This window comes from Anastrepha obliqua, chromosome 5 (genome assembly GCF_027943255.1).
Source record: "Anastrepha obliqua isolate idAnaObli1 chromosome 5, idAnaObli1_1.0, whole genome shotgun sequence".
NCBI lineage: Eukaryota > Metazoa > Arthropoda > Insecta > Diptera > Tephritidae > Anastrepha > Anastrepha obliqua.
The window spans coordinates 42954497-42979960 of NC_072896.1; the positions used below are offsets into that span (position 1 = coordinate 42954497).

The 25464-nt window shown below is 36.3% G+C and overlaps 1 protein-coding gene across 1 annotated transcript; it reads right to left on the reverse strand.

Annotated features, from left to right (window-relative positions):
* Positions 1 to 772: 772 nt before the first annotated feature.
* Positions 773 to 20518, reverse strand: LOC129247463 (serine protease easter-like). The gene is made up of 6 exons (XM_054886596.1): positions 20366 to 20518; positions 14756 to 14922; positions 14606 to 14663; positions 8662 to 8810; positions 5290 to 5440; positions 773 to 1525 (listed from the first exon to the last, which is right to left on the reverse strand). The coding sequence occupies exons 1-6, from the start codon at positions 20433 to 20435 to the stop codon at positions 798 to 800; spliced, it is 1323 nt and encodes a 440-aa protein (XP_054742571.1). The 5' UTR covers positions 20436 to 20518; the 3' UTR covers positions 773 to 797.
* Positions 20519 to 25464: the final 4946 nt, after the last annotated feature.

Genomic DNA, 25464 nt, shown 5'->3' on the forward strand with positions numbered 1-25464 from the left:
AATTATTTCAATCGATTAGTAAAGCCATTGATTTTTTACTCATCGTGAAATATGTAATTCTGTTAACTTATTGTTGTATAGTTTTGTCAATTATAGCATAACTTACAATCGCTGCACTAGCGGATCGATGTTATTTATTTAAATGTTGAAAGCACGAATATTCGACAATAGATATATCACTGAACATATGTATATTTAATATCGAAAGAATCATTACCTTTATCGCTGCAATTATCGTTGCTATAAACCCTTGACACCACATTCACTTTTCCCTGCACTTTATACTTAACGAAAACGTTTAAATGTATGCATTTTATTATTATTATAATAATTATTATTTTAGATGAATCAGTGTGAAGTTGTTTAGTATCGAAATATCGAAAAAATGGGCACTGATTCCTTATTGGGTGAAATTGAATTAGTCTCTTATTATTGTATAGCAGGGAGGAGAGAGACAGATGTCGAACGTTGCCGAACGTGGAGGCCGATTGTGCCCCTTTGTCGCTCTTTCCGGGCTCTCGCTTGCACTTCAAGCCTTAAATGGAACGCCTCAGAGCAACGCCTCAGAGCAACGCCGCATGAGTCATGTTTTTTGGTGCGTGCAGCCGGCTCCATCGAGTTATAAGACGTTGTCACGTCAAAAATCTGTTATTTTTGCTTAAAAAAAATTAACAACTAAAATTAACTAAGCTTAAACTTTTTAAAAATTGTTAATTTGCTTTTCATGCTTATGATTCTTACCTCTGAGTTCTACTGAAGAGAAAAAATAATATAGTTTATATACTTTTATAACTTTTTTATTTTCTAATTGTGTTTTGTATCCAATTTAAAAAATACCCCACACGAGTATAAACACCAGGAAATCCTTCCTGACCGCAAGGCTTTGGTCCAAAAGAAACTACACCAACCAGAAAGTATGATTCCAATGCATTATATCTTTGTGGAAACATAAGAGGTCCACCGGAATCACCACGACAAGTATCCTCACCTTTCTCGCCAACAGCGCACATTTGAGTGTCTCCCAATTCAATATTTGCATAAGTGTGGTATTTATATTTACATATATTCAGATTTTGCCCCTTTACCAATGCTTTCAGTTTTATTTTACTACTATTACTTGTTTCAGTAGCTCCCCATCCAGCAATGTCCATAGTCGCATTTTCAAAGTTGTCTAACTGTAAATTTCTATCGACAGGTAAGCAAATCGGCTTAACAAAATCGTTGAAATTAACTTTTTCTCGAAGGCGTAGTAATGCTATATCATTTTCTTGAGTTCTTACATTGTATAGCGGAGAGCATATTTGTTCCTCAACATCTATATCGATGTGCGGGTCTGCACACAACGAATTTCCTCGGCTATCAATTTGACAATCTCTTTCTGTCTCTTGATTCCATTCACCCAATCGAACTCCAGTCACATGCCAACTTGGAGCAAGCATCCGCTCGCTAATACAATGTGCTGCCGTGAGAACGTAACGTTCGTTTATGAGACTACCGCCACAATGAAGGCCCGTCTTTCCGTTACCTACAATGAAAGAAATGTTGTTTCAAAAGTAAATGTATTTTAAGTACATATAGAAGAATTTGTTGCATTTTTATCCAAATAAAACGTCTCATAATAATTCCTCTAGCGACTTTTGTCTCGCCTTATTCTGTCTTGTCATTCCGTTTTTTTTTTTGCATTTTCTTAAAGTATAATATCTAGAAATTATTGTGTGAAAATTTGAATTAAATCCGACAAATATGTACTTTTCGAGTTATTCAACAATTAACAAAGGGCGCACGGGCGCTAGTTAAGGAATGAATTCATTCACAATTAATATATATAATATGATAAATAAAAATAGTTATGTAAATTCTAAGTATAATCAGGGCCGTGGAGAGAGTATTCGGGCCCCGGGGGAAACTTGAGATGCGGGCCCCTACAAATTATGTCTAATTCATATAATTCGAATTACTCTCGAGTCCGGGCCCCTCTGAAAACTCCGGACCCGGGGGAAAAAGGAATAAAGGATAAAACCTTATGTAAAAAAAAGGCTGTAAGGAAAAGAAGTGAAAATACAGTGAACAAAGAAATAAAAATTTAGTGATAGAAAAATTATTCGTGTTTCCTCCATTAAAAAAATTAACACAGTGATCTAATTCTCATAGAAAGGAGCAGTTGAGAAAATCTTTGGAGAAATGTAATAAACTTAATACACGAAGAAACTTGGACACCATTGACGTTATGGAACAAATCGACGTGAACACCATAATTCAGCAGAAATAAAAATATAACCAACCACCATCACAATAACCAAAACTAGAACCTATGGACACAACGTCTGGAAACACAACATTCAGGCGGCAACCAACTCAGCATCAAAACAACTACTACGACGTGAATAGAAACAATAAAAATTGGAAAAGACCACGAGCTAACAGTGGCCAGTTCACCAATCAATACCAACAACCAAAACTCATGCTAAACAACAACTTAACATCCGAGGAAGACAACTTTAGCACAATTGTAGAGACAGACTCAAAAACAGAAATGGACAAAAGAGTAGAAGAAATTCTTATCAACAATTTTCCGAACTGTAAACGACTCATGATAGATAACGAAAGTTGTCTGAATACACCAATGTTAAAACAAGTGTGAATAAAATACAATATCAACAAAATACGAACACCAATATATACCATAGATCAAAGGCAAACAGCCAGGTAGAACGAACGCACAATTCCATATCAGAATTGGCAAGAATATTAAAAATAAAGAATTCAACATCAGCAACCGAGGAGCTATTTGTAGCTGTAAAGTAATTGAACAACACAACCCATACCGTCACAGAAAAAAAACCAAAGGATATACATTTTAACCTGATAACATACAGCAAGGAAGACATAGTAAAAAAAATAAAAGACGCATCGGAGAAAACATTTCAACGTCTAAACTGGGGAACTAGACACCGAACTTTCAAACAAGGAGACCAGATATTGGTGTTAAGAACTAACATCAGCAGTAAAAGCGACAGTCGTTACAAAAAGTACGTAGTGCAGGAAGATCGTGAGGACACGATTTTGACTAAGGAGGGAAAAGTTATTCACAAAGACAACGTAAAAAATTACACAGTTACAGGAGATGACAATGAATTACCTGATATTACTAGGCATAGTCATCATAATCGCAATTCAGGCAGAAGAAGACACCAAAATAACAACCATAACTAACAGGAAATATTTATATTCTAACTAGAACCGACGATGCATATTTATTTCACGAAGTCACATTTTTATTCTACGTAAGTAATTGTTTTTTAAAGGTGGTTTTAAAATTAGTAAAAAAAAGATGTTTAAAGTATTTATTAATCAATAATATATTCTCCACTCCAAACTATTTATTTCAAATAATAGGTTGGTTTAGATAAAATTTCATATAAAACCAACATGAAAACCTGTAAAAATGTAATATATTAAAAATTTCGATATTTTTTCTCCTTCAGATTTTTATGCCCGCAACTGCACTTTTAAATTTTATTATATAATTATTTTTCCACCGAAACTACCATACATTTTTTTCTGATTGATCGTGCTTTGGAAATTATATAATTGGATTTTTTTAATAATAATCGTTCCAAGCATATTCGGATGTGAGGAAAAAAAGTCTACTAGAACATAGCGCTGAGAGTCGGTCAGGTCGGTAAAGGTTAGATGTTGGCCACACCTCTGAAATCTTTACACCATGGATTTTTAAAAAGATCGATAAATTTAGTTTTGGCCACGCGCTTCTATTTGGACATAGGTTAGCTTGAATCGGTTGTCCACTGTGAGACACACTCAGACTCATGTCCCAGTGTGATGCCGCGTGGGGAACTAGCCCTTATTCCTTCTAAAGCCAATGTGTACTTTTCAAAAATTTTGTAAGATCCTTGATTTCGACAGCGTCGAGATCTTCTAATTCATTAAAGGATTGTCCACCCAAAATGGCGAGTCTACGTCTGGATAGAGCAGGACAGTGACACAGAAAGTGCGGTGCCCCGTAATAACTGAAATCAGTGTGTGAAGATTGTGCTTATCTCTTCTTAGTAGAAGTTCCGTGCGTTTAGCATTGAGAGTTGGCCACAGCTGTCGGGCGATTTTGCAAGTGGCTTCATTACGCCATCTTTCATTCGCTACTCTTACAATTTCCTCGCGGATACGTAGTTTACATGTTTGCAAGGGTATACCTATATCAATGTCTATGTATAGGTACCTATATCATTGGCTAGCTCATCGGCTCTGCAATTCCCCTCAATGTTAGGTAAAATGACTCAGCCAATTTGGACATAAGATTGCTATGAATTAGAAAAAGAAAAACAATCCGCCATAATTTGTTTCATTTTTTTTTCGTTTGCAACCCGAAGTGTATACTCAATTTTGTAATTAAGTGTACTATATATTTTCTTTGCTTAGAAACCAAGTTGCAAGAAGACTGTACGTGGTACATGCGAGTAAATTTAAAATTATATATGTATATGATTGGCGCTTACAGCCTTTATTGTGTTTTGGCTGAGCTCCTCTTCCTATTTGTGGAGTGCGTCTTGATATTTTCCCACAAATTTAGAGACCTACAGTTGGATGCCGATTTTGAACGGCTTTCCAAAAAGCTTTTTCCAAAATACTTCCGGAGGCTTGCCTGCTGAGTAGCGGCCACTATTAGAAAAATCTTTTTCTATAATTTAGTGTTTCATGCCCGGGATTTAGAACCCGTGCACTTCCGAGTGATAGACATGCACTAAACGATTTGGTGTACCAAGTGAACCTATAAATCAAGCACAGTATTACAACTGCTGACGTTTGACTACTGCGAAATACCGTTAGATGGAATAATATTTTGATGCATATTTATGTTCGCGCAAAGTACAGTCTTCACTTGAGTTATTAGAAAACCTTGGATTACTAGACCGAATACGGTTGCTTCAATAACCATTTTCTTAAATAAAAATTATTGTCTATAATCAAGTGACCCGGACTGTATATTGAAATTTCCCAATCAATACAATCAGAGTTTTTATAGCAGCCGAACTTTGTTTTGAGAAAATAAAGGGATAACTTGCCAGTTTTGTCAATATTTAAAGAGGTAGCAGCTAATGCACCTTGCATTAAAATAATATGCAATTCAAAAAAACCTTTTAATTTTTTACTTTTGTTTTGCAGACTTCTAATTTGAATATGTATGTATGCCTTGTTTCGCTTATTATTATTTTTATATGAAATCTAACAGTACCTACTTTCATTTCTATTTATGGCAATGAATACTGATCTTACCTTTGGAGTATATGATCAACGCAGTCCAAGGAAATTCATCAATATCAGTCATGTGCCCACCAAAAATACGTGGTGTTGACGGAACGTGCCCACAATTCGGAGGTAAAGGCAGCTTTCCTCTGTCACTCTCTTGTGGATCAGGGCAGCATATCTATGAGTTAAAACATAAAAGTGTATTCATCTATAAGAATAATACCGGGAATATATACATACATAGGCCATATTCCAGACCTAATGTAAAATGTAATTATTTGATATTAAAAGCATTTTATTGAATCAAAACTATAAGTACTATAGTACAGGGTGCCGATAAGACCGTTGATTTATAAACTTTCTATAGATGGGAATATCCAGCAAAATAACAAACCTGATCAAAAATATTTACGCGAATACCAGATCAGCGGTTTGGACAGGAAAGGAAATATCCGATTATTTTGAAATTTGCACTGTGTAAAAAAATGTGTGTTGTCTTCACTTTATACCTAAAGGATTTGCACGACTATTTGGAAGGTGGACTATTGGTTGAGGGCATGAATATACGTTTTCTTCTTTATGCGGATGATATTGTTCTCCTGGCAGATAACCTTAAGGTCATGCAATCGATCTGAGTGGAATATGGAAGTTAGCACAAATAAATCGGAGATGATGGTCTTTAGAAGAGGTGAACGACTCTCCCAGGCAGAAAAATGGGGGTACCAAAGAGCAGAATTAAAGTGGTGGCAGAATATAAATATCTTGGTGTCATTCTCACACCCAAAATGACGTTCGACAAGCACTTAGAAGCCAGAAATAGTTCAGCAAAAGCTAGTATTAATTGCACAGGGAGCGAAGCCATTCATCTCACTAAAATCAAAATGGAAACTGTCCGAAGCTGTGTGCAGATCTACACAAACTTACGCCGCTCAAGTGGTAGGTTATTTGAGGAATAGATACATTTCAACGTTACTTCATTAAAACAATTCTCAAACTCCCCAAGGTCACCCCTGAATATACATATGCACATATATCTTCGAAATTAACCGATAGCAGATCCCCCACGTACATATACCAAGACAAAAGTGGAAGACGAGACGAACTTTTGGTCTAATTTATTGAATATCAAAATCTTTACGTTCCATTTGGAATATAAAAACCAATGATAACAATAATCAAGTACCTACATAAATAAATAAGGACGGCTATGACTGTTTAGTCAAAATAGCGGGCAAATTACCTAGCGTACATTCAGATATGCGTCCGTAGGTATGTATATCTATATATAGTATATATATTTGCGCTCATATATTATATTATATAGCGGATTTAAATGGGGTTTTGATATCAGTATTCAAAAATGGCGGCCGGAGTTGGTGTGTATTTCTGCTCTGAAAAAACTTCTCATAAAAAAACTATCTACCGTTTGGAGGCACACCCCAAATAGACTCCGTCCAGGCAAATGTGTGGCCTTTTTTACTCTCTTCAAAAGGTGAGGACGTGAGTTATTGAGTTGCTTTTTGCTTATCTCTCTGCACAAATTCGCCAAAACTGTTTACAATTGATTGTTACAAAAAAATTAAATTAAATCGTTCTTTTTTAATATATTTCTGTATAATTATTATTATTAGGTGTGGTTGTCCAGCATGTTTGGCGGCTTTATATACCTCTCTACAAAAGCTGTAAGTTACATTGGAGTATATTCCAGGTTAGTAAGAGGATAATTCAATATACTCGTACAATGCACTGTTAGAACTCCTGAGATGATTTTAAACTTCTTCTTATTCAATACCATATTGTCTTTAAATTGGTTTAGGTTAGAGCAACGTATCATTGATTGGGATTGCGATAAACCCGTTAGATTGCCCCAGTGTGATCTTATTTGTCTTTGTGTTGTACTTCCTGAATTAGAGAGAAGAAATTAGTCTTTCCTAGACCACATCTAGCTCTGGGCTTATAAATGGAGTGGAAAACCACTTAGAATTTATAGAATTTGAAACTCATGAATTATGAATTGTTTTACATTACTTAAGTGGTTGTTGTACTGTACTCGTAAAACAAAAAAAAAATGTTGTATTTTTGTTTGTTTTTGTTATAATCATTTTATGAATTCATAGTTACGTATTTATTTATCATATTTACGAAACTTTTACTTAGTATTACTTATTTACTTATAATTACTTGTGGTCTGAGCCTATATCTTGTTTTCTCGTCTACGAACGGTAAATGGTTTTCTATGAGAAAGTTTTTAATGATGGAATCGCACTCGAGCATTTGCCATTGGGTACCAAAACCCTTTCATTATTTAATGTCTGTAAGTCAAGTAATGTTGCATGAAATATTAAAATTTATATTATATCAAAATAACGATAAAATCAAGTTTTAAATAGGATAAAAGAGAATACTTAGCCCTGCCATAAGTTCTGTTACAAGTTAAGTCCGTTAAAGACATGAAATTATTATACTTTTTTTAATGAAGTTAGTTTTATTTAATCATGAGAATATTAAATTTTTTTTTTAAATTCATTCGAAATGGTCACTATTTGCTTTTGCAAAAGCCTTCAAACGATTAGGCCATTCAGCTATTGCAGCACGCACGGTTTCCATGGATATTGACTTTCCTGCTTGAACCAAAGATTGTTTGAGACTTCCGAAATTTCTGTAAGGTCTTCCACAGGCCATGTTCTCCAAGTCTGCCCACCAACTGTAGTCCAATGGATTCAGATCTGGACTTCCAGACGGCCAATCTTCCACGGCTATGAACCCAGGAATATTTTTTTTTTGCCACTACTGGGTGAATTTTTTCCTTATGGGCTGGAGTGGTGAAAATTTTGTGAACATTTTCTCATCTGTGAAAATAATATTTTCATGGCCGTTAACCGCGTGCCACCGGACAAGCTGCTTGTACCTGTCGAGTATAATTTTCTTCAAGCGTAGTCAAAAGCGAGGTATAGAAGACTTTCATGTGAAGATCATCTCTAATTAGTCTTGACATCGATCTGGTCGATATATTAATTTCCCTGAATTGTAAGATTTGTCGCAAAATTTTTGGCATAAGTATATCTATCAAGCCACTTATTATACTTGTATACTACTTAGGCGGCCGCTGTAGCCGAATGTTTCGTACGTGACTACCATTCGGAATTCAGAGAGAGAATGTCGGTTCGAATCTCGGTGAAAGATCGAAATTAAGAAAAAGTTTTTTCTAATAGCGGTCGCCTCTCGGAAGGCAATGGTAAACCTCTGACCATCCCAAAAAGGATGTACGCGCCAATTACATACATATACATATATATAGGTATATATGTATATATGTATATACTTATACTACTACATATTTTAGTTTTTATTAAATTCAACGTTTTAATTTAATTTAGCTAAACGGAAATGTTGTCTTACCTGAGTAGAGCCTTTTCCGCAAATGCTTCTTCTTAAGAAGTTGTTTTCACTTGTCGATCGGTCATTTCTGGTTAACGGTAATAAAGTGTTGCATTTACTTATAGATATACACTTCCCTTTTATTCCATTTGGTGTTTCACATGTCTCATCTGTGCGAAATAAATAAAAATACATCTTACTCTCAGCTTGGTTTATAAATTAAAAAAAATCCTATCCAATTTCGTTCAGAGTGCGGTTCGTATAACCGTCCCTCTGAGCAGTTTATGCGTAAAATGATATGTAGGGGGTATAGGGTATGTCTATTTTCATTATTAACGTGGGAAATCCCGGGCCGGACAGTTTTCTTCTCTCATTCATTTCTAGTCGGAGAAGATGCTGAAGTATTGTTCATCGTCCAGTTCGGTAAAATTTATTTTTTTCTGAAGTCGACAGAGATTGAAACTGTAATTGTTGCACAACTGTATGAATACGCACATATAAGTATGTATGTACATATGTATGTATAGCATAAATCTTGATACCCTTCCATTTCTAAAATTTTAACTTTAAGAAATTTCACACATTATTCTAGATTCAATCACAAAAAAAACAGAACCAACTTTGTCTGCTGCATCAACAACGGCAAACAAAAATGTAAATGTAAGTCAGAAATTCGTACAGCAAAAGGGTTTATATGCTTGCATTTTGAAGTAGCCAATGCGCGAAATAACGACTGTTTTGATTTGCGATGCTTCGGAATAATATTTGTTGGCAAACTATTTTCAGCATATCTGATGAAGTTCATATATTCGCATCTGTGCTTACGTTTTTACGTGTCCAATCTTGTCTCGAAAAGAATTGACTTAGAGAAGAGAAAAATTCTTGCATGCATGCATAAAGATGGAAAATCATACTCAGAAATCGAGAAAATCATCCTCCTGGTGATGAGCAACAGTGCAAAAGGTAACACAAAGATTCAAAAAGGAGAAAAGGATTGAAAATGAGTGGGGATCAGACCGCCCTAGGAAGTTAACTGAGAGAGATGAACGTCTTATCAAGAGAACAATAGAAAAAAATCCTTTCAAAAACGTTCCGAATATAGCTGCTGTACTGCAAACATCTCTAAACACCATTCTTTCATCGAATACAGTGCGAGCCAATCAAGAGAAATGGATATACCTGTAAGGCATGTATTGCTAAAAGAAAACCTTTTGTCAGTGATACTAATAGAAAAAAAAGAATCGAATTTGCCAGAGCATATCAGCTTAAAGAACTTGACTTCTGGGACAAAGTAAATTTCTCCGACGAGTCGAAATATAATACAATATTTTCAGATATTATGGGCGACTCAAAGTGTAGAGGAAACAAAATGAAGAATTAAATCCAAAAAATACAATTAAAACAGTCAAGCATGGAGGTGAAGGCGTCATGGTTTGGGGTTGCATGCCCACATCAGGTGTTGGCAATCTTGTTTTTATTGATGAAATAATGACAAAAGAAGTAAAGGGTTTTTCAATAAAAGGTGTTATTTTGATATTGAAAGAAAATGCTTTTTTTTAATATAAATGATTGTGTGTTTCTTTATAAAGAAGAAGGCATGCCGTTAATAGTGGGAAATAACATCAAACAAATTACCACCACGACCACGCTTACAGGATAATATTCTTTTCACGAAATTTTTCAAAACCGAATTGCAAAGTGGTTGCCCTATGTCTTCGATAGACTCACGAATTCCATCTTTCAGGTCTTGAATCGATCCTGGGCTATTGGTGTGGACTTTCTCTTTCACGTGGTCCCAAAGAAAAAAGTCACAAGGTGTTAAATCACAACATCTCGGTGGCCAATTGTGATCACCTCTTCGAGTGATAACACGGTCCGGAAACTTTTCCCGTAAAAGATCAATGCTTTCGTTGCTTGTCGGGCACGTAGCGCCGTCTTGTTGAAAATAAACGTGGTCCTGATCAATACCATCCAATTCAGGCCATAAAAAATCGTTAATCATCTCCCCTTTTTAACACCTAACACCTGTTATTGGAAACCCCTTTATATTTAAAAATCCTTGTTACAAAGTGCTGAAAAAATTGGATTGTCTTGTGGATTTTATTTCCAGCAGGACAACACTCCGCGCACATAGTGAAGATGTCGCTAATACATAAAGTACCTCAATTGTTATCAACGCCTCCACAGAATCCAGTTATGAACCCTATAGAGCATTTATGAGATCATTTGCAAAAACCATTAAGGAAACACCACATAACTCACAAAAATCAACTTAAAAGCTTGCTCCAAGTCGAATGGCAAAATAAAAATTCGGATTATACAAAAAACTTGATTCACTCAATGCCTGACCGACTAAAATACCGACTGACTAAATTACGAGGATACCCTACTAGATATTAAATGTAATTTTTCTTTTACTTTATTGCAGAGTATCAACACTTTTGCTGTGTGAATTTTTAGACTTTCTATGGTTTTTTCCTTCTTATTTGAGAATGAGATAGTTTATATTTTATATTTTCTTATATTTCACACGGGAATAATTGGATTTATTTAATTTTTAATAAAATATGGAAATACTCAAAAATCTTCGTGATATTTTTTATAAACCATCTTTGAAGTGATCGGGTATCAATACTTCTACTTCACAGAATTTTTTATTAGGACCTTTCTCAATGCAGAAACACACTCGGAGTTTTGCCATTGCCTGCCGAAGGGCGACCGCTGTTAGAAAAAGCTCCTTTTGTTTGGTGTTTCATGTCCGGAGATTCGAACTTGCGCACTTCCGAGTGGTAGTCACGCACAACCCATTTGGCGGCCGCTGCAACCCATAGAAAATGATATTAAGGCAATTTTAATCATCAAATCGTCCAGACAAGAAATCAAAATCGTCACATTTTTTTTCGTGGAAAAACATGTTGAAAATTACCAAATAAAATTGTTGGGTTAAAAACGGTGAATTCACCTTTATGGATAATACGAGTAATCATCCAATACCTGTAGGTATATATTATTGTAGGTGAAGTAAAAAAAAATAAATTTGTACCAGCTTATTATTTTTTCGAATGTGGAGTGTTGCTTATTTTTGAATATTTTTGTTATATGACTTTTAGTAACTGTGTGTAGGAGGTTTAGAGACATAGTTAGGGGGCGGTTTTGTGCTTTTTTGCTGCTAAATCTGCTAGTTCGTTGCCCTTGATTTTGGCGTGTCCTTTCGATATTATTTTTGAGTTTTGATAAGCAGTTTCTTATGAAGTCTATATAATAATTATTATTGTTTACATTTTTTAACTTGTAAACTTGTTTGGTTTGCGTTTTTTTGAACCGTCTGTGAAAATTAGTTTGAATTGTTTTTTAAGTAATAAGAGATTTTGAAATATTTTTAATGCGTATTGTCTTTTTTTCACTGGTGGAGTGATGTATCTATGGCATTGAAATGTAGTTGCCATCCAGGAAATCGGGTTTTAATCATAGGGTTATTATTAATGGGAATATCTAATTCCAGGGATTTTTCTATTATGCGATTGAGTGTTGATTGAATCGTAAATATGTTTTTGTTTAGAAATTATTATTTTGTGTGTTAGTTTGGAAAGTTTGACTGCTCATTAATGATTAGGTTTTTGCATAGTTTTTGTTGTGGTAAACTCCCTCATTTGTATTAACGGTATGCCTGTGTCAAACGTCATGTTGCTAATCGGAGTAGTACGGTATGTGCCTAAGGCGGTTCGTATAGCAGAGTTTAGTAATGAGTTGAGTTTGTTGATATTTGTTTTAGGTGAGTAGTCAAAAAGGTATAATCCGTAATAAATTTTTGATACGATTCAAGATTTGGTAGCGGCAATGATTGAACTAGTGTTAACGAGAAGTTTTGGGCTTGCAAGGCATTTTATTATGTTCAAACGTTTATTTGGTGAGTTGACAAGTTTTGAGATATGGGCTTCCCATTTATATCTTTTATTAAATTCGATGCCTAATATTTTTAAGTTTACGGTGTTGTTTTTTGTAAAATTGAGGCATGTGATATTTGGATGACAGTGTTTTTTCCTGCATATGTGCATGGGCTTGCATTTTTCTGATGCATTTGCTTTTGCATTTCCTTTGAAAGAATGATAAAAAACAAGATTGCGTCTTTCGAATGCGTTGAATTCGTAGGGAGAATTTTTGTGATGATTCTACAGTGCTTCTTATTTAATTCCATACTCTCTTTAAATCGGTTTAGGCTAAAGCTACCTATAATTGATTTTGATTGCGATAAACCCTTTAGATTGTCCCAGTATCGTCCTCTACTTCCTCTATAACAGAGGAGAAGTTACTCTTTCCAAGATCACAAAATGGCTCTCGGCCAATAAATGGAGGGCCCCTCCTTTCTATTTTGTATAAAAACAGCATGCTCCGTAAGAGCACTGGACTTATAGTACTGTTAATCTACACTTATTGAAAAGTACGAAGTAGATATGTAAGACACAGTTTTCCATATAAAATAATTCAAAATCAACTACACATTCCAAAAAATGTTGGCCAACTTCATAAATTTTTACTCATATCGGTTAATTATTTACATTCTGTCAAAAAAATATCAGGATTTGTCCATTTGAAAACACGCGTCAAGGAAATGGTGCTGGAAAACCATCATTTAAGTTCCAGGGAGGTAGCTCGTGACCTTAGCGTGTCTCACGAATCAACTCGCAACATTTTACATCATTAATTGGGTATGAGACGCCAAGATGCGTGGCTGCTCGACACGTTCCAAGAGAGTTGAATTCCTTTAAAAAAATTCATCGAAAGAAAGTGGCTGAGGACATGCTTGAGCAAGTGAATTCGGACCACAGGTTTATCCAGCGCATCATAACAGGTACTGACTGGGAATTCGTTGAATAGTTCCACGATAAATAAATAATGTTATTGGGAAGTTATACGACGTTTGAGAGAGAATGTGCGTAGGAAGCGGCCCAATTTGTGGAAAGAAAACCGTCTCACAAGATTCATATTGTAAACATTTTTTTTTACTAAAACTCGACAAATTTCATCGAACAGACGGATTTAGCCCCCTGTGACTTTTTCCTTTTACCAAAACTTAAATTGCCACTCCGTGGACGCCGCTTTGAGTCGATAGAGGCCATTAAAGAGAATTCGCTGAAGGAGCTGAAGAAGATATCTTCAAACGCGTTTAAAAGGTGCTTTGATGAGTGGACTAATAGTGGGCATATGTGAATTGCTTCGAATGGAGCGTCTTTTGAGGGCGAGAAAATAAATTTTGATGATTAAACAATTATTTTGCGTTTTATTGAACAATTGCCGGTACTTTTTTGACAGAATGTATATATTAGAATAAACAGTCTTAGCAAACGAAATTTTGTGAAATTAAGTTTCAGATAGTGAATAAAATACTTAATGAATACTTAGAACTTATTCGTGAGAAGCTCTCGTATAATTTTCTTTGAATTGAACACAATTAATTTTACAAAACATCAGCCAATCAAAAAATAATAAAAAAGTAATATTATTTATTATTTTTTTGCCATAATACCCTGAGACCACCGTGGTCTTTTGGGCTTGGCTGTATGACTAAAATTATATTACGAAAATCGGCGCTCTGTGAAAAGTGTTCATCGCGCCCTCAGGCCAACTCAGCGAAGAGGCCCATTTTGGGCTTAATGGCTAGGTCAATAAGCAAAATTGCCCTATTTGGGCTTAAATTGCCACCTTTGGACTTTTATTTGTGGAATTTATGTAAAGCCTAAATGATTTATGAATAATCGCTCTGATTGAGGCATTGGAAGCCAAGATTACTAAAGTTATTCATTTGAAAGTGATTATCTTTAAAAACTAAATGTCATGAATGGTTCTACTCAAAAATAATAAAGATTGCCCAATCAATATGAATTTTTGTTGTTTTATTTCAATTTAAAATCACCCTTTAAAGTAGATGTTAATGCATATGCGAATATATGTAAATATATGTAGTTACCTGATGTTTTGACACTAGGTGGATTTTGAGGTATATTAGTAGGCTTAGGGCAGCACACCTATTCAAATAATAATAAAATAGAAAACCTATAACATTACTCTAAAACTGGTACTATTTTTTTATTTTATAATTGTCTTTGAATGGACATACCAGTGGATTTTTGCCAATCCTCCCGCATTGACTGCTTTTTAAAAATATTAATTCATCATTCCTCAAATTAGGTTTTAAAGCCAAGGTGTATAGAACAGTGCAAGATTGTATTACCACGCAATCACCAGGTGTTCTGTTTGGTGTCTGACAGGCTCCATAAGTTGTTTCTGTTTAAATATAATTTATTAAAATAAACCAATTAAGTACATATGTATGTGGTTAAGTATTTTTGAAGTAGTAGACAGACTCTGCCGTGATATAAATATAGAGATGTAAAGTTATAAATTGAAATAAAAGATACAATCCCATATTCCTCTGACTAAATATAGTAAACTCGTCCAAAAAAAAGTTCACTCTTAGGGAGATAGTAACACTAAAAAGTATATGATCATTTCCTGCTAAAAAATTATAACTTCTGGCAACTACAATAAAAATGAAATTCTTTTTAAAGCGCGGGAATTGATAAAGGGGTACGAGAACCACCGCTATCACATTCAAATAATAATAATAATATGTAAAATAATAATAAAAAAAACGATCTCTTGATTCATTTGTTTCACTCGATGTATCCACACGGTTGGCCGCGATTTCAGTCAGAAACTTTTTGCAATTTGAATGCTTATATACATGTATGTGTGTATATGTTCACACTGAGCTTATAAACATTTAAATATACAGATATAACTACAAGGTGAAGTCCAAAATAAACAAGTCTGAGATACAACTTAAACGACAGGAGATTTGTTTTGATAACTTCGAGTTTGTTTATTCAAAATAGTCCCCTCTGGCCTCGATACACTGTTTTGCGGTACAAGCCTTTTGGATGGTCTCTGCGGACGCAAAACCTTTTCCTTTCATGGCCAGTTGCAATTTACCGAATAGATAGAAGTCATAGGGAGCCATATCAGGCGAATACGGTGAGTGATTGATGGTTAAAATGCGATGTCTAGCCAGAAAATCAGTCACAAGAGTGGATCGATGCGATGGTGCATTATCATGCAATAAGCGCCAGCTTCCTCCTCCGCGGTATTCATGGCGAATTCGACGAATGCCAAAATAGAAAATTCCATTGACGGTTTGGCCCGTTGGCACGAACTCCTTGTGGACAACTCCCTTGGAATCGTAAACACAAATGAGCATCGACTTGATTTTTGACTTCTCCAAACACGATTTTTTGGGAGGTGGCTCATCTGGAGCCTTCCATTCGGCACTTTGACGATTAATTTCAGATTCGTGTTGGAAACACCATGTTCCATCACCAGTTCAAATGTTGTAGAGGAAGTTCGCGTCTTTTCTCGCCTCATTAATAAGGTCTTTTGAGTGATGAATTCTTAACAATTTTTGGTGATCAGTTAACTTTTTGCGGAATGAAACGTGCACAGACCTTTCATAAGTCCAAATGATCAGTTAAAACGCGATAAATTCATGTTTTAGAGATATTCAACTACGATTCCATGAATTTCCATGATGATTTCAGTTCATTTTTAATAAATTTACGAACAATTTCGAGGTAAATTTCGGTGATTACGTCCTGAAAATGGGTTCCCCATCGACTTTCCGTCGCCAACTTTGAGCAGAGAGTGAATGTGTGTTCTCAGCTGCTGCAACGGCTTGAAAATGAAAGTTTTTTGAACCGTATCGTTACTGCTGATGAAAAATGGGTCCTTTACAATAATCCTGCTCGCAAACGCCAATGGTTAGATAAAGATGAAACACCAGAACCGACCCCGACCCCTAGAGATGGCATTCACCCCAAGAAGATTCTCCTGTCTATTTGGTGGGATATGACCGGTATTGTTTATTATGAACTTCTGGAACCAAACTAGACGACAACTGCTGACTATTATTCCCATCACCTATCAAACCTTAATGAGGCACTTAAAAAAAATCGACCGTCTTTGGTGAATTGACGCAAAGTTTTGTTTCATCACGACAACGCATGACCTCATACCGCAAGGCAAACATTAGGCAAGCTGAACGAGCTCGTATGGGAGCTAATGCCGCATCCACCATACTCTCCGAATATTGCACCTTGTGTTTATCACCTTTTCCGTGGACTTCAATCCCATATGAGTAACAAGAACTACTCCTCAAAAGAAGCTATAAAAAGGGATATCGAAGCGTATTTTGGCTCCAAGGACAAATAATTTTTTGAGCAGGGAATTAAAAATTTGCCTAAACGTTGGGAAGACATTGTAAATAATGAAGAAAAATATATTATTGATTAATAAATACTTTAAAGATCTTAAAATCACCTTTGAAAAACGCATGAACTTATGGACTGACCTGATGTCAAGTTTTGGTGTTCATGTACCGAAAAAACTTGCAAAGTAGGAGAAAGTGAGAGAGCAAAATGGAATTAAAATTTGAAGAGATGTTGCAAGTTTTTGTAAGAATTTGCAAGTGAGAAACAAAGCTGAACGCAAAATAAAGATAAACACGAATTAAAATTTGCGAATTGAAGTTGCTAATGGAATGTTCTTCATCTGACAGCGATGATGAAGTGGAAGAAATTATTGTGGACAAAATGAAATCATATGATTCCGAAGGTCGTTATTTTGCGTTTTATTTGCTTTATTTTTAATCTTTTAATTTAATACGTGAACATTTTTTTTATATGAATTTTCCTGCCAACAATTTAATCAGCTGTTCGTCAAACTTGCAAATTGTTACTGGTTTTGCGTTCATGTACTTTTTTGGATATTTTTCTCTCTCTTGAGAAAATACATCAGATAAGCGTGGCCACCTAAGAGCAATTCGAGGAACTTTGAACAATAACAGTTTCCACAACAGTACACCACGCAAAAAGCCTATCATTTCTGAAAAAAACTGCAAACTTTTCTTGGAATTTGCAAGCACATAAAAAAAGAGGATGCATATTTGTGTTTACTAATGAATAAAAGTTTTATATATTTGGCACCGATGGAAAGTTAGAAAAAATCAGGTTTCTTGTAGTGTTGTACTCAAAGAGCGCATGATAGAAGTTAGGAACAGTATAACGTCTGCAGAACTGACAAAGTCAAGAAATTATTGATGCTAACGGCGGATCAACTAAATACTAAACAGCAACAATATATAGGATTAAGTAAAGTTTTCACGCTAAATTCAATTGTTTTTGAACTGTATGTGACTTTTGTAAACGCTGTTTCCCTCATACATATGTATCCCAACAGTTCTTCTATCACTAAGCAGTTGAAGAGTAGTACCTTTCCTGTCTAGCTCATCGGGGTTCCAATTCCCCTAATTTCTCTGTTCGCCGGAACCCAAATAAGGCTGACCTTGAATACGATACCAATTTAGGGCTGCCCGGCATTCCTGTGCAATCTTTGATTTTACTATAGCCGCATTCATTGGTTTAATGGATCTGGCTATCCGATTTTATTACAGCATGCGTTTTTAGATATGTTCGTAGCCACTCCATTTATAGCTAGAACTTCTGCCTGATAGACGTAGCTGCAGTGGTCTGATGGTCGAACAGTTAGTTCAAGTCCTAATTGCTTCGCGTACCTCTTTTCCACTTTTCCTCTTGATATTTGCCGCTCTTATCTTGACGGTATGCCGTTATTGAAGAGTTTGTCGAAGGTGAGTCTATGAATAGAGGAGTCCATTTCTTGTTTCTGACCATTCAGATGAGAGAATTGAGATGATGAGAATTGAGGCGTGGCCAAACTGCTGGTCTTTCCATAGCGCCATACTTTTAAGTCTAAGCGCTGAGGACACGGCCACGTGTTTCCCTACAAGATTTAGTGCAGGCAGGTGGATTAACACTTCCAGCGAATTGTTTGGGTAATCCTTAAAGCATCAGATATGCATAAAAAGGATATTCTTTGGACCTTACTCATGAGTTTAGCGTAACTCGTCTCTTGAGTAGAAGTGTAACCAATTAAAAGGGCCAAACATTTAGTTTTGAAAATTTTTTTATTTCAATTCAAAGTAAAAAATATGCGAAAACAATACAAATTTTTAGCCATTCTTAGTTCACTCGAGCTTTGCCGAATCCTGTTGAAACGTCCATGGTCTGCCACCGAAATGTTTGTCTGCCCACGACTTCAAAGCATTCTCCACAATACTTTCTCGATAATATTTCGCATTTACCTTGACACCAGGTTCGATGAAAACGATTGGAGAGCGCCCATCTGCGGTTACAGCGGGGGCTGCCTCCTGGAGGCCAATCGATGACTGAAATTATCGTGAGAACGGTCGGTCAAATAAACTCTATCTTTTTGGGAGTTTACGAAAAATTTTCTCGTCGGTAAACTTAATGTTGGGAAATTCACCGCTTTCGGCCAAGCGAAGCAACTCCTTCGTTCTCTCAAGTCTGACTTGTTGCTGGTTTGGTGTGAGATCATGCGGCGCCTTTTGGATCTTGTAAGGCTTGACTGTGAGATCCTTTTTCACTATGTGGCGGCCACTACTATTTTATATATATATATATTTTATATATATATATATTATTTTATATATATATATTTTATATTATATATTTTCAGTTCTTTCGCCATTTTATTGGTACTTCGTCGAGGATTTCGCTCAATTCGCTTCTTCACTTTTTGAATCATTTCACGGGACGTTGCAGTTTTTTGATGACCATCTCCGTGATGTTTCGCGAAGCTACCAGTATCATTGTAACGAGTAATGAAGCGATAAACAAAAACTTTATTTACTTTAAGGTGCTCGAGCTCACGAACAATCGCTGGTTGTGATTTTCCAGCCAAATATAATGCAATCACACTATTACGTTTGAAAGCCATTACTGATTTTCTTTTTTCGCGTTTACTCTCGGCAAAATGCTTCCGCGCGCTTTTTTTACGGTGTACGTCTTGATATTTTTCCCCAAATTATGTATCATATTCGGGGTTTCGAACCTGTGGTACTACCGAATGGTAGTCACGCATTCGGCTACAGTGGCCGCGATTTTAGCTGACTTTAAAATCGGTAATTGGTAATTTGTGTTCATTGTTTTTCTAAGGCCTTCTCTAAAGTTTAGCATATTACGAAAATCTGGTTGATGATAGACTTACCAGGACTAAAGTCACATTGGTTTTGCCCCATCTATTCATTACAAAATAATTACTCTTTTGCGAATGCTCAGTAATAGAAATACACTACACTTGGAATACATTGGGATCAGATGCGGGTTTATTAGAGACACATCAATCCAATAACAAGAAAAGCACTACGAAGATCGTTCTCACACTTAAGGGTCGAGACACTAAAATACATGTTTATAAAATTTTAAAGCTCAAATAACAAGTAAAAATCCAACTGTTTTGTCTACGGCCATAAAAGTATGAAGTACACCGAGGTTGACCGAGCCTTGATAGATATATTTTTTTAGCAAATATATTCGAAGAAACTTTTGTCTATACTTCCACGAATTCAACTATAGGTCAACCTCGGCAAGGTGCAATTGTTTACAAGTTTATTTATATGAAAATTCAAATTCAAAGAAACAGAAGAGGGAAAAATGAAATACTAACATACGCAGGCACAAATTAAAACATATAAATTACACCAGCATATACACATTTTTATTGATAAGGCTATAAATAAAACATCACAGTTCCAAGTATGAATTTGCTTCCGAAGATTTTACAACACACATCTTACCTACTGCAACCGAACCCAAAACACTCAAACCACAAGTAATAAGTGCTAATATATTTTTAACAAATCCCATGTTTTGTTATTTCCAAAAATATGTTACTGTTACAGAAAACTCTGTAACTCTGCACTGTATTTCAAAACCGACTTCTTCAAGCCGAGTATCGAAGGAAACTGTAAACATTTCCTACAAATACATACGTTTTATAATGCAGTTCTCGGCGAATGCAACCTCAGCCCCGAAACCGCATTTGGTAGAAATACAAATTTCACAAAACTCATGGCAGTAGCGATAACGCTCTCTTTTGATTTCATTATTCCTTAACGTTTGTTTACTTGAACAAAGTGTGGCTATTGGTCAGTTTGCATGCACGAAATTTTAAGAATATTTGAATACAATACTGTGCCTTCGTGACGTCAGTACAGAAAGTAAACAAACAAAAAACCAAGGATGATAGATTTACAAGGTTTGCTTGATAGCTATGGTGAAAAAAAATAATTGTGAGGGAACTTTGGCTGCCACGTCACTTGGGAGAGGCGAATGAAATGAAAACAAAATGCATAAAAAAATGGGGTTAGTTGAATACAAAACAAAAAACAAACGTAGTTAGCAAATTGTGAAATGGTGAAAAGTTGAGTGTTTTAAATCAAATCTAGGAATTTGAAAAAAAACAGCATAATTCATCGTTTTAAGCAGCGTTCGCGCATCATTTTGTAGCTACATATATTTGAGTTAGTTATAGCTATATTGATTTAGTTGGCGGCCTCGGTAGTCTACGGTAAATGCACTAGCCTGCCATCCCAGTGGTTGTGGGTTCGAGTCCCACGGTCCTCGCACTTTTAAATTTACCTACTTTTCCTGTTTCTAAAAAAATAAAATATCATTCCTCAACCCCAAAAGCTTATCTTTTCCATCCTTACTTCCGCACAATAGTCAGCGTAGTATTTGCATTGTGGCTGCTAAAACAAGCAAAAACTAAGAAAAACACACAGTTACACATTGTATCAGCGGCGCCAGCAAGAGGATCCGGGAAACTGCGGTAATAGTGCAGCCACACCAAATTTAGCGAAGAAGGCGCTGTTCCTAAGCAACGCTAGGTGGGCATTCCCACTATTTAGGACTGGTAGCGGCAGGCTAATCACCTACCCTGTCAAAATAGATTAACGAAACCAACGCAAGACTGAGTCTTGTCGAGGCCCTATGTTACCGAGAGGAGCGAACAAGGAACAAAAAATTTTTTTGAGTTACACACAAGAGCTAAATGTGGATAAATGTGAGTGTGTTACTACTGCCCTAAAGGTGGGTTGTCTACGGTTTTTACGCTATCACAATTTAAAACCGCGCACTTCATCTAGATAAAAATATCAATTTTAATTAAACAAAAACTCACTTTAAATAACGCATTTTCGCACATTTATATTCACCGTATTCGTAAACAAACCGTTGCAATGACATGAACATTGGCTGTGTTGATTTTTTTCGTATATCACTAACACAAGCCAAATTTTGGTAAACATATCCCAAGTGACGTCAGTATCAGCTGATTCTGCCAAATTTGCTGAGAGCCGAATAACGGTTTGTTCTTCTACGTTTCAACATGAACAAAAACGTATAACGGACTTTCAGCAGAGAACATTAAGGTATAGAAAAGTCTGTGTTAATTTGTTAAAAAAATTTATAGAAAATAATTATAATAATAATATTAAAATAATAAAATATATTAGACAAAAATTATCTTATTTTATTGATGCAGAAAAAAGCAAACATTTAAAAGTTTATCTACAAAGAAGAAATATTTCAATGGATTAAAACTTTTCTGATGTAACCACGACAATTGTTGATTTTTTACAACATTTTTACATATTGCCATGATCTGCCCTTTTATAGACTCCTGCAAATTGAAATTAACTTTCAACGAAAGCCTTTGCACCGTCAGTGTAGGAGTTTAACCCAAACTTAACCTCTTACCGTCAATGTACCGATCTCCTTCCGGTACTACCGTTAAGTAGATCGGCGGGAAGGCGGTTGAGCACTAGGCTCTACTTTGGTTACTCTTCACATGCAATACGTTAAAAGTTGCATTTACCTTAATCCTCCCCTAGTTCTGCTTATTTCCGAAAAAACACCCCAGTTGGGCCTCCCACCATACTTGCCACACTGCGACTTTAGAGTCCGTTTCTTTGTCAAGTATCGTCTGTTTAGCTGCCGCTTACTTCGTATATGTCTGCGAGCTTTCATGCATGTTGCATATCGCTGATTGCAGACGCAATTTTATCCCACATATACTTTGAAGACATTATTGTATCGACTATGTTTCCTGGTACTATCGGATCTTCTGATGGTGTAGCTAAATTGCCTCTGATAGTCGCAAACCGTGGGCATACAAAAAGCACATGCCTTGAATCTTTCTCTTCATGGCATACTGGACATAAAGGCGAGTCACGTATCCTAAGGCGATGTAGGTACTTCTGGTGGCAACTATGACCTGTCAAGAATTGTGTTAGATGGAAGTTAAGCTCCTCGTAGCTTCGATTTAGCCATTTTCCGATATTTGGGATTAGCGTGTAGATCCACCTTCCCTTTGTGCAGTTTTCCCAACGCTCCAGCTGCTTGAGTAAGAATATAGCCTTCTCTGTTTTCATGATCATTGCTATGTTAGTTTGACCACTCTTGTTCGTCCTTGCTCGTTCTTCTGCCAATATATCGATGGGCGTCATACCTGCGATCACCATTACAGCTTCGTCCGAGGTGGTTTGTATGCGTTTGTCACCCTCAGTGCGCAAAGTCTGTGCCATGCCTCGTATGGTCTTTTATATGCCTTTACCTCCAAGGATTTTACTCATACTGGTGCTGCATATATAGGGTGGGCCATGTAAAATTTGCTTTTTGAATGGGCTATAAAAAAAAACCAATCAAAATTTTTACAAACTTTTTTGTTTATTTTGAAGATTGAACATTGTCATTTATGAATGAAAAATAATATCGTTCAAATGACTGCCACGACTGGCTTTACAGTAAGCCATTCGATCAACCTAATTTTTAAGCACATTTTCGATTGTTTGGGCTCCAATTTTATAAATGGCAACTGTTTTAAAGCATCAATCGTCTCTGGATGGTTCGCATAGCATTTGTCCTTAACGGCTCCCCACAAAAAATAGTCCAACGGGCTTAAATCACAGCACCAAGGCGGCCAATTTCTAACGGAATTTCGGCTGATTATTCGGTTTACAAAAACGGTAGCCAAAAGTTCGAGTGTAACTTTGGCAGTGTGACAAGTTGCACCGTCCTGTTGAAACCAAATGTCGTCCATGTCATTCTCTTCAATTTTTGGGAACAAAAACTCGTCGAGCATGTCACGGTAACGCTCGCCATTTACTGTAACCGCGGCTCCTCGCTCATTTTCGAAAAAAAATGGCCCGATGATACCGCCAGACCAAAAACCGCACCAAACAGTGACACGTTGTGGATGCATTTGCTTCTCTACAGTAACGTGTGGATTTTCTGAGCCCCAAATCCGACAATTTTGCTTATTGACGTAGCCACCGATGTGAAAATCAGAAAAGAAGAAGAAGACTCACCACTTTGGAAATATGTTTTCAATATTTCCCAATTTTGTTCAAGCGTATAACGTCACATTTCGTAAATGTCAATCCTTTAAGTAAATTACGAACACATTTGACATGTCATTTGTGTTACCATTCTCAAAAAAAAAAGGTGGTTCAAAAAGCAAACGCTATATGGCCCCCCCTGTAGCAGAGTGGATGTGATGACGCTAGTTAGTAGCCTGCGCTTGCTACTTCTCGGCCGCCTTACATTCGGGAGCATTCTAGAGAATGCACCTATCGTTCTTGATGCTTTGTGTGTTATATACTCCGTATTTTTTGGCTAAGCAACGCAAAACCATTCGGTTTGGTGCCACTAAATTCATCTTGACTTATAAGCAAATCAAATATGTACTACTGTGTCCAAAAAATAAGGTGACATTGTATTTATTTTGAAAATTCTTTATTTATTCTTCCAAATCAATTTCATCCCCTTCAAAGTAATCCCCTCCCGACACAATGCACTTATGCCAACGTTTTTTCCAATTTTCGAAACACTGGTTGTAGTCACTTTCCGGGATGGCCTTCAGTTCCGTCTTCGTTGCGGCTTGAATCTCCTCTATCGTGTCAAAACGGTGTCCCCGGAGCGGTCTTTTGAGCCTGCTGAACAGCCAGAAGTCGCACGGTGCCAGATCAGGTGAATACGGTGGTTGCGGAACGATATGGGTTGAGTTTTTGATGAAATGATCACGAATTACGAGTCCAAAAAATTCAATGTTTTCGGTACCAGTCGAGATTTGACGCGCTTGAGGCCCAAAACATCCTTCATTGACTGAGCCTTTCGATATGCCAACATCATCAGCAAGGTCTCTAATCGTTAATCGACGGTTTTTCAACACCAAATCTTTGATTTGTTGGACGTGAGCTTCGTCAGTTGAGGTTGATGGTCGCCCAGGACGCTCTTCGTCTTCGACACGTTCACGACCGGCTTGGAACTTACTATACCACTTGTAAACATTTTTTTTAGACATAGCCTCATCACCAAAGGCTTTCTGCACCATCCTCAACGTATCCGAAAATTGATTCCGCAAACAAAATTTAATGCAAATTCTTTGCTCAACAAATTTCGACATTGCAAAAAACGAGAAACTCACTTTTAGCAGCTCACAAAACGACGCGTATCTCAAACAGTAAATGAATATTTCACATGAAATTTGACATAGATGTCACTCACAGTACTACCAACCTAAAAAAAAAAAGAATTCTCCTAATCCTTCAAAGCGCGCAGTTTAAAATCAAATGTCACCTTATTTTTTGGACACAGTAGTATGTACATATATAAGTTGTTGGTACTTGGTCATTCCGACTCCACAAGCGAGGGAAAAAATAACTGCAGTTTGATATCCGGGTTGGCAAGAAAGTATACATATGTATGCCGATTCTTAATCCGATAAGTATTTTTTGTTTTACAGAAGACAATGTGCAACTGATACGAATGATTTCAAGTGGATCCCTTTCCTTCCAATTCCATGGTAATTCCATTCCATCGTGGCAACCCCGTA

Excerpts from the sequence above, each read along its gene's own strand:
- LOC129247463 (XM_054886596.1), bottom strand. The coding sequence starts at position 20,435 with ATGGGATTTGTTAAAAATATATTAGCACTTATTACTTGTGGTTTGAGT. Across the intron at positions 14,664-14,755 it reads GGATTGGCAAAAATCCACTG|GTGTGCTGCCCTAAGCCTAC; the intron begins GTATGTCCATTC and ends TTATTTGAATAG. Across the intron at positions 1,526-5,289 it reads GTTGATCATATACTCCAAAG|GTAACGGAAAGACGGGCCTT; the intron begins GTAAGATCAGTA and ends CTTTCATTGTAG.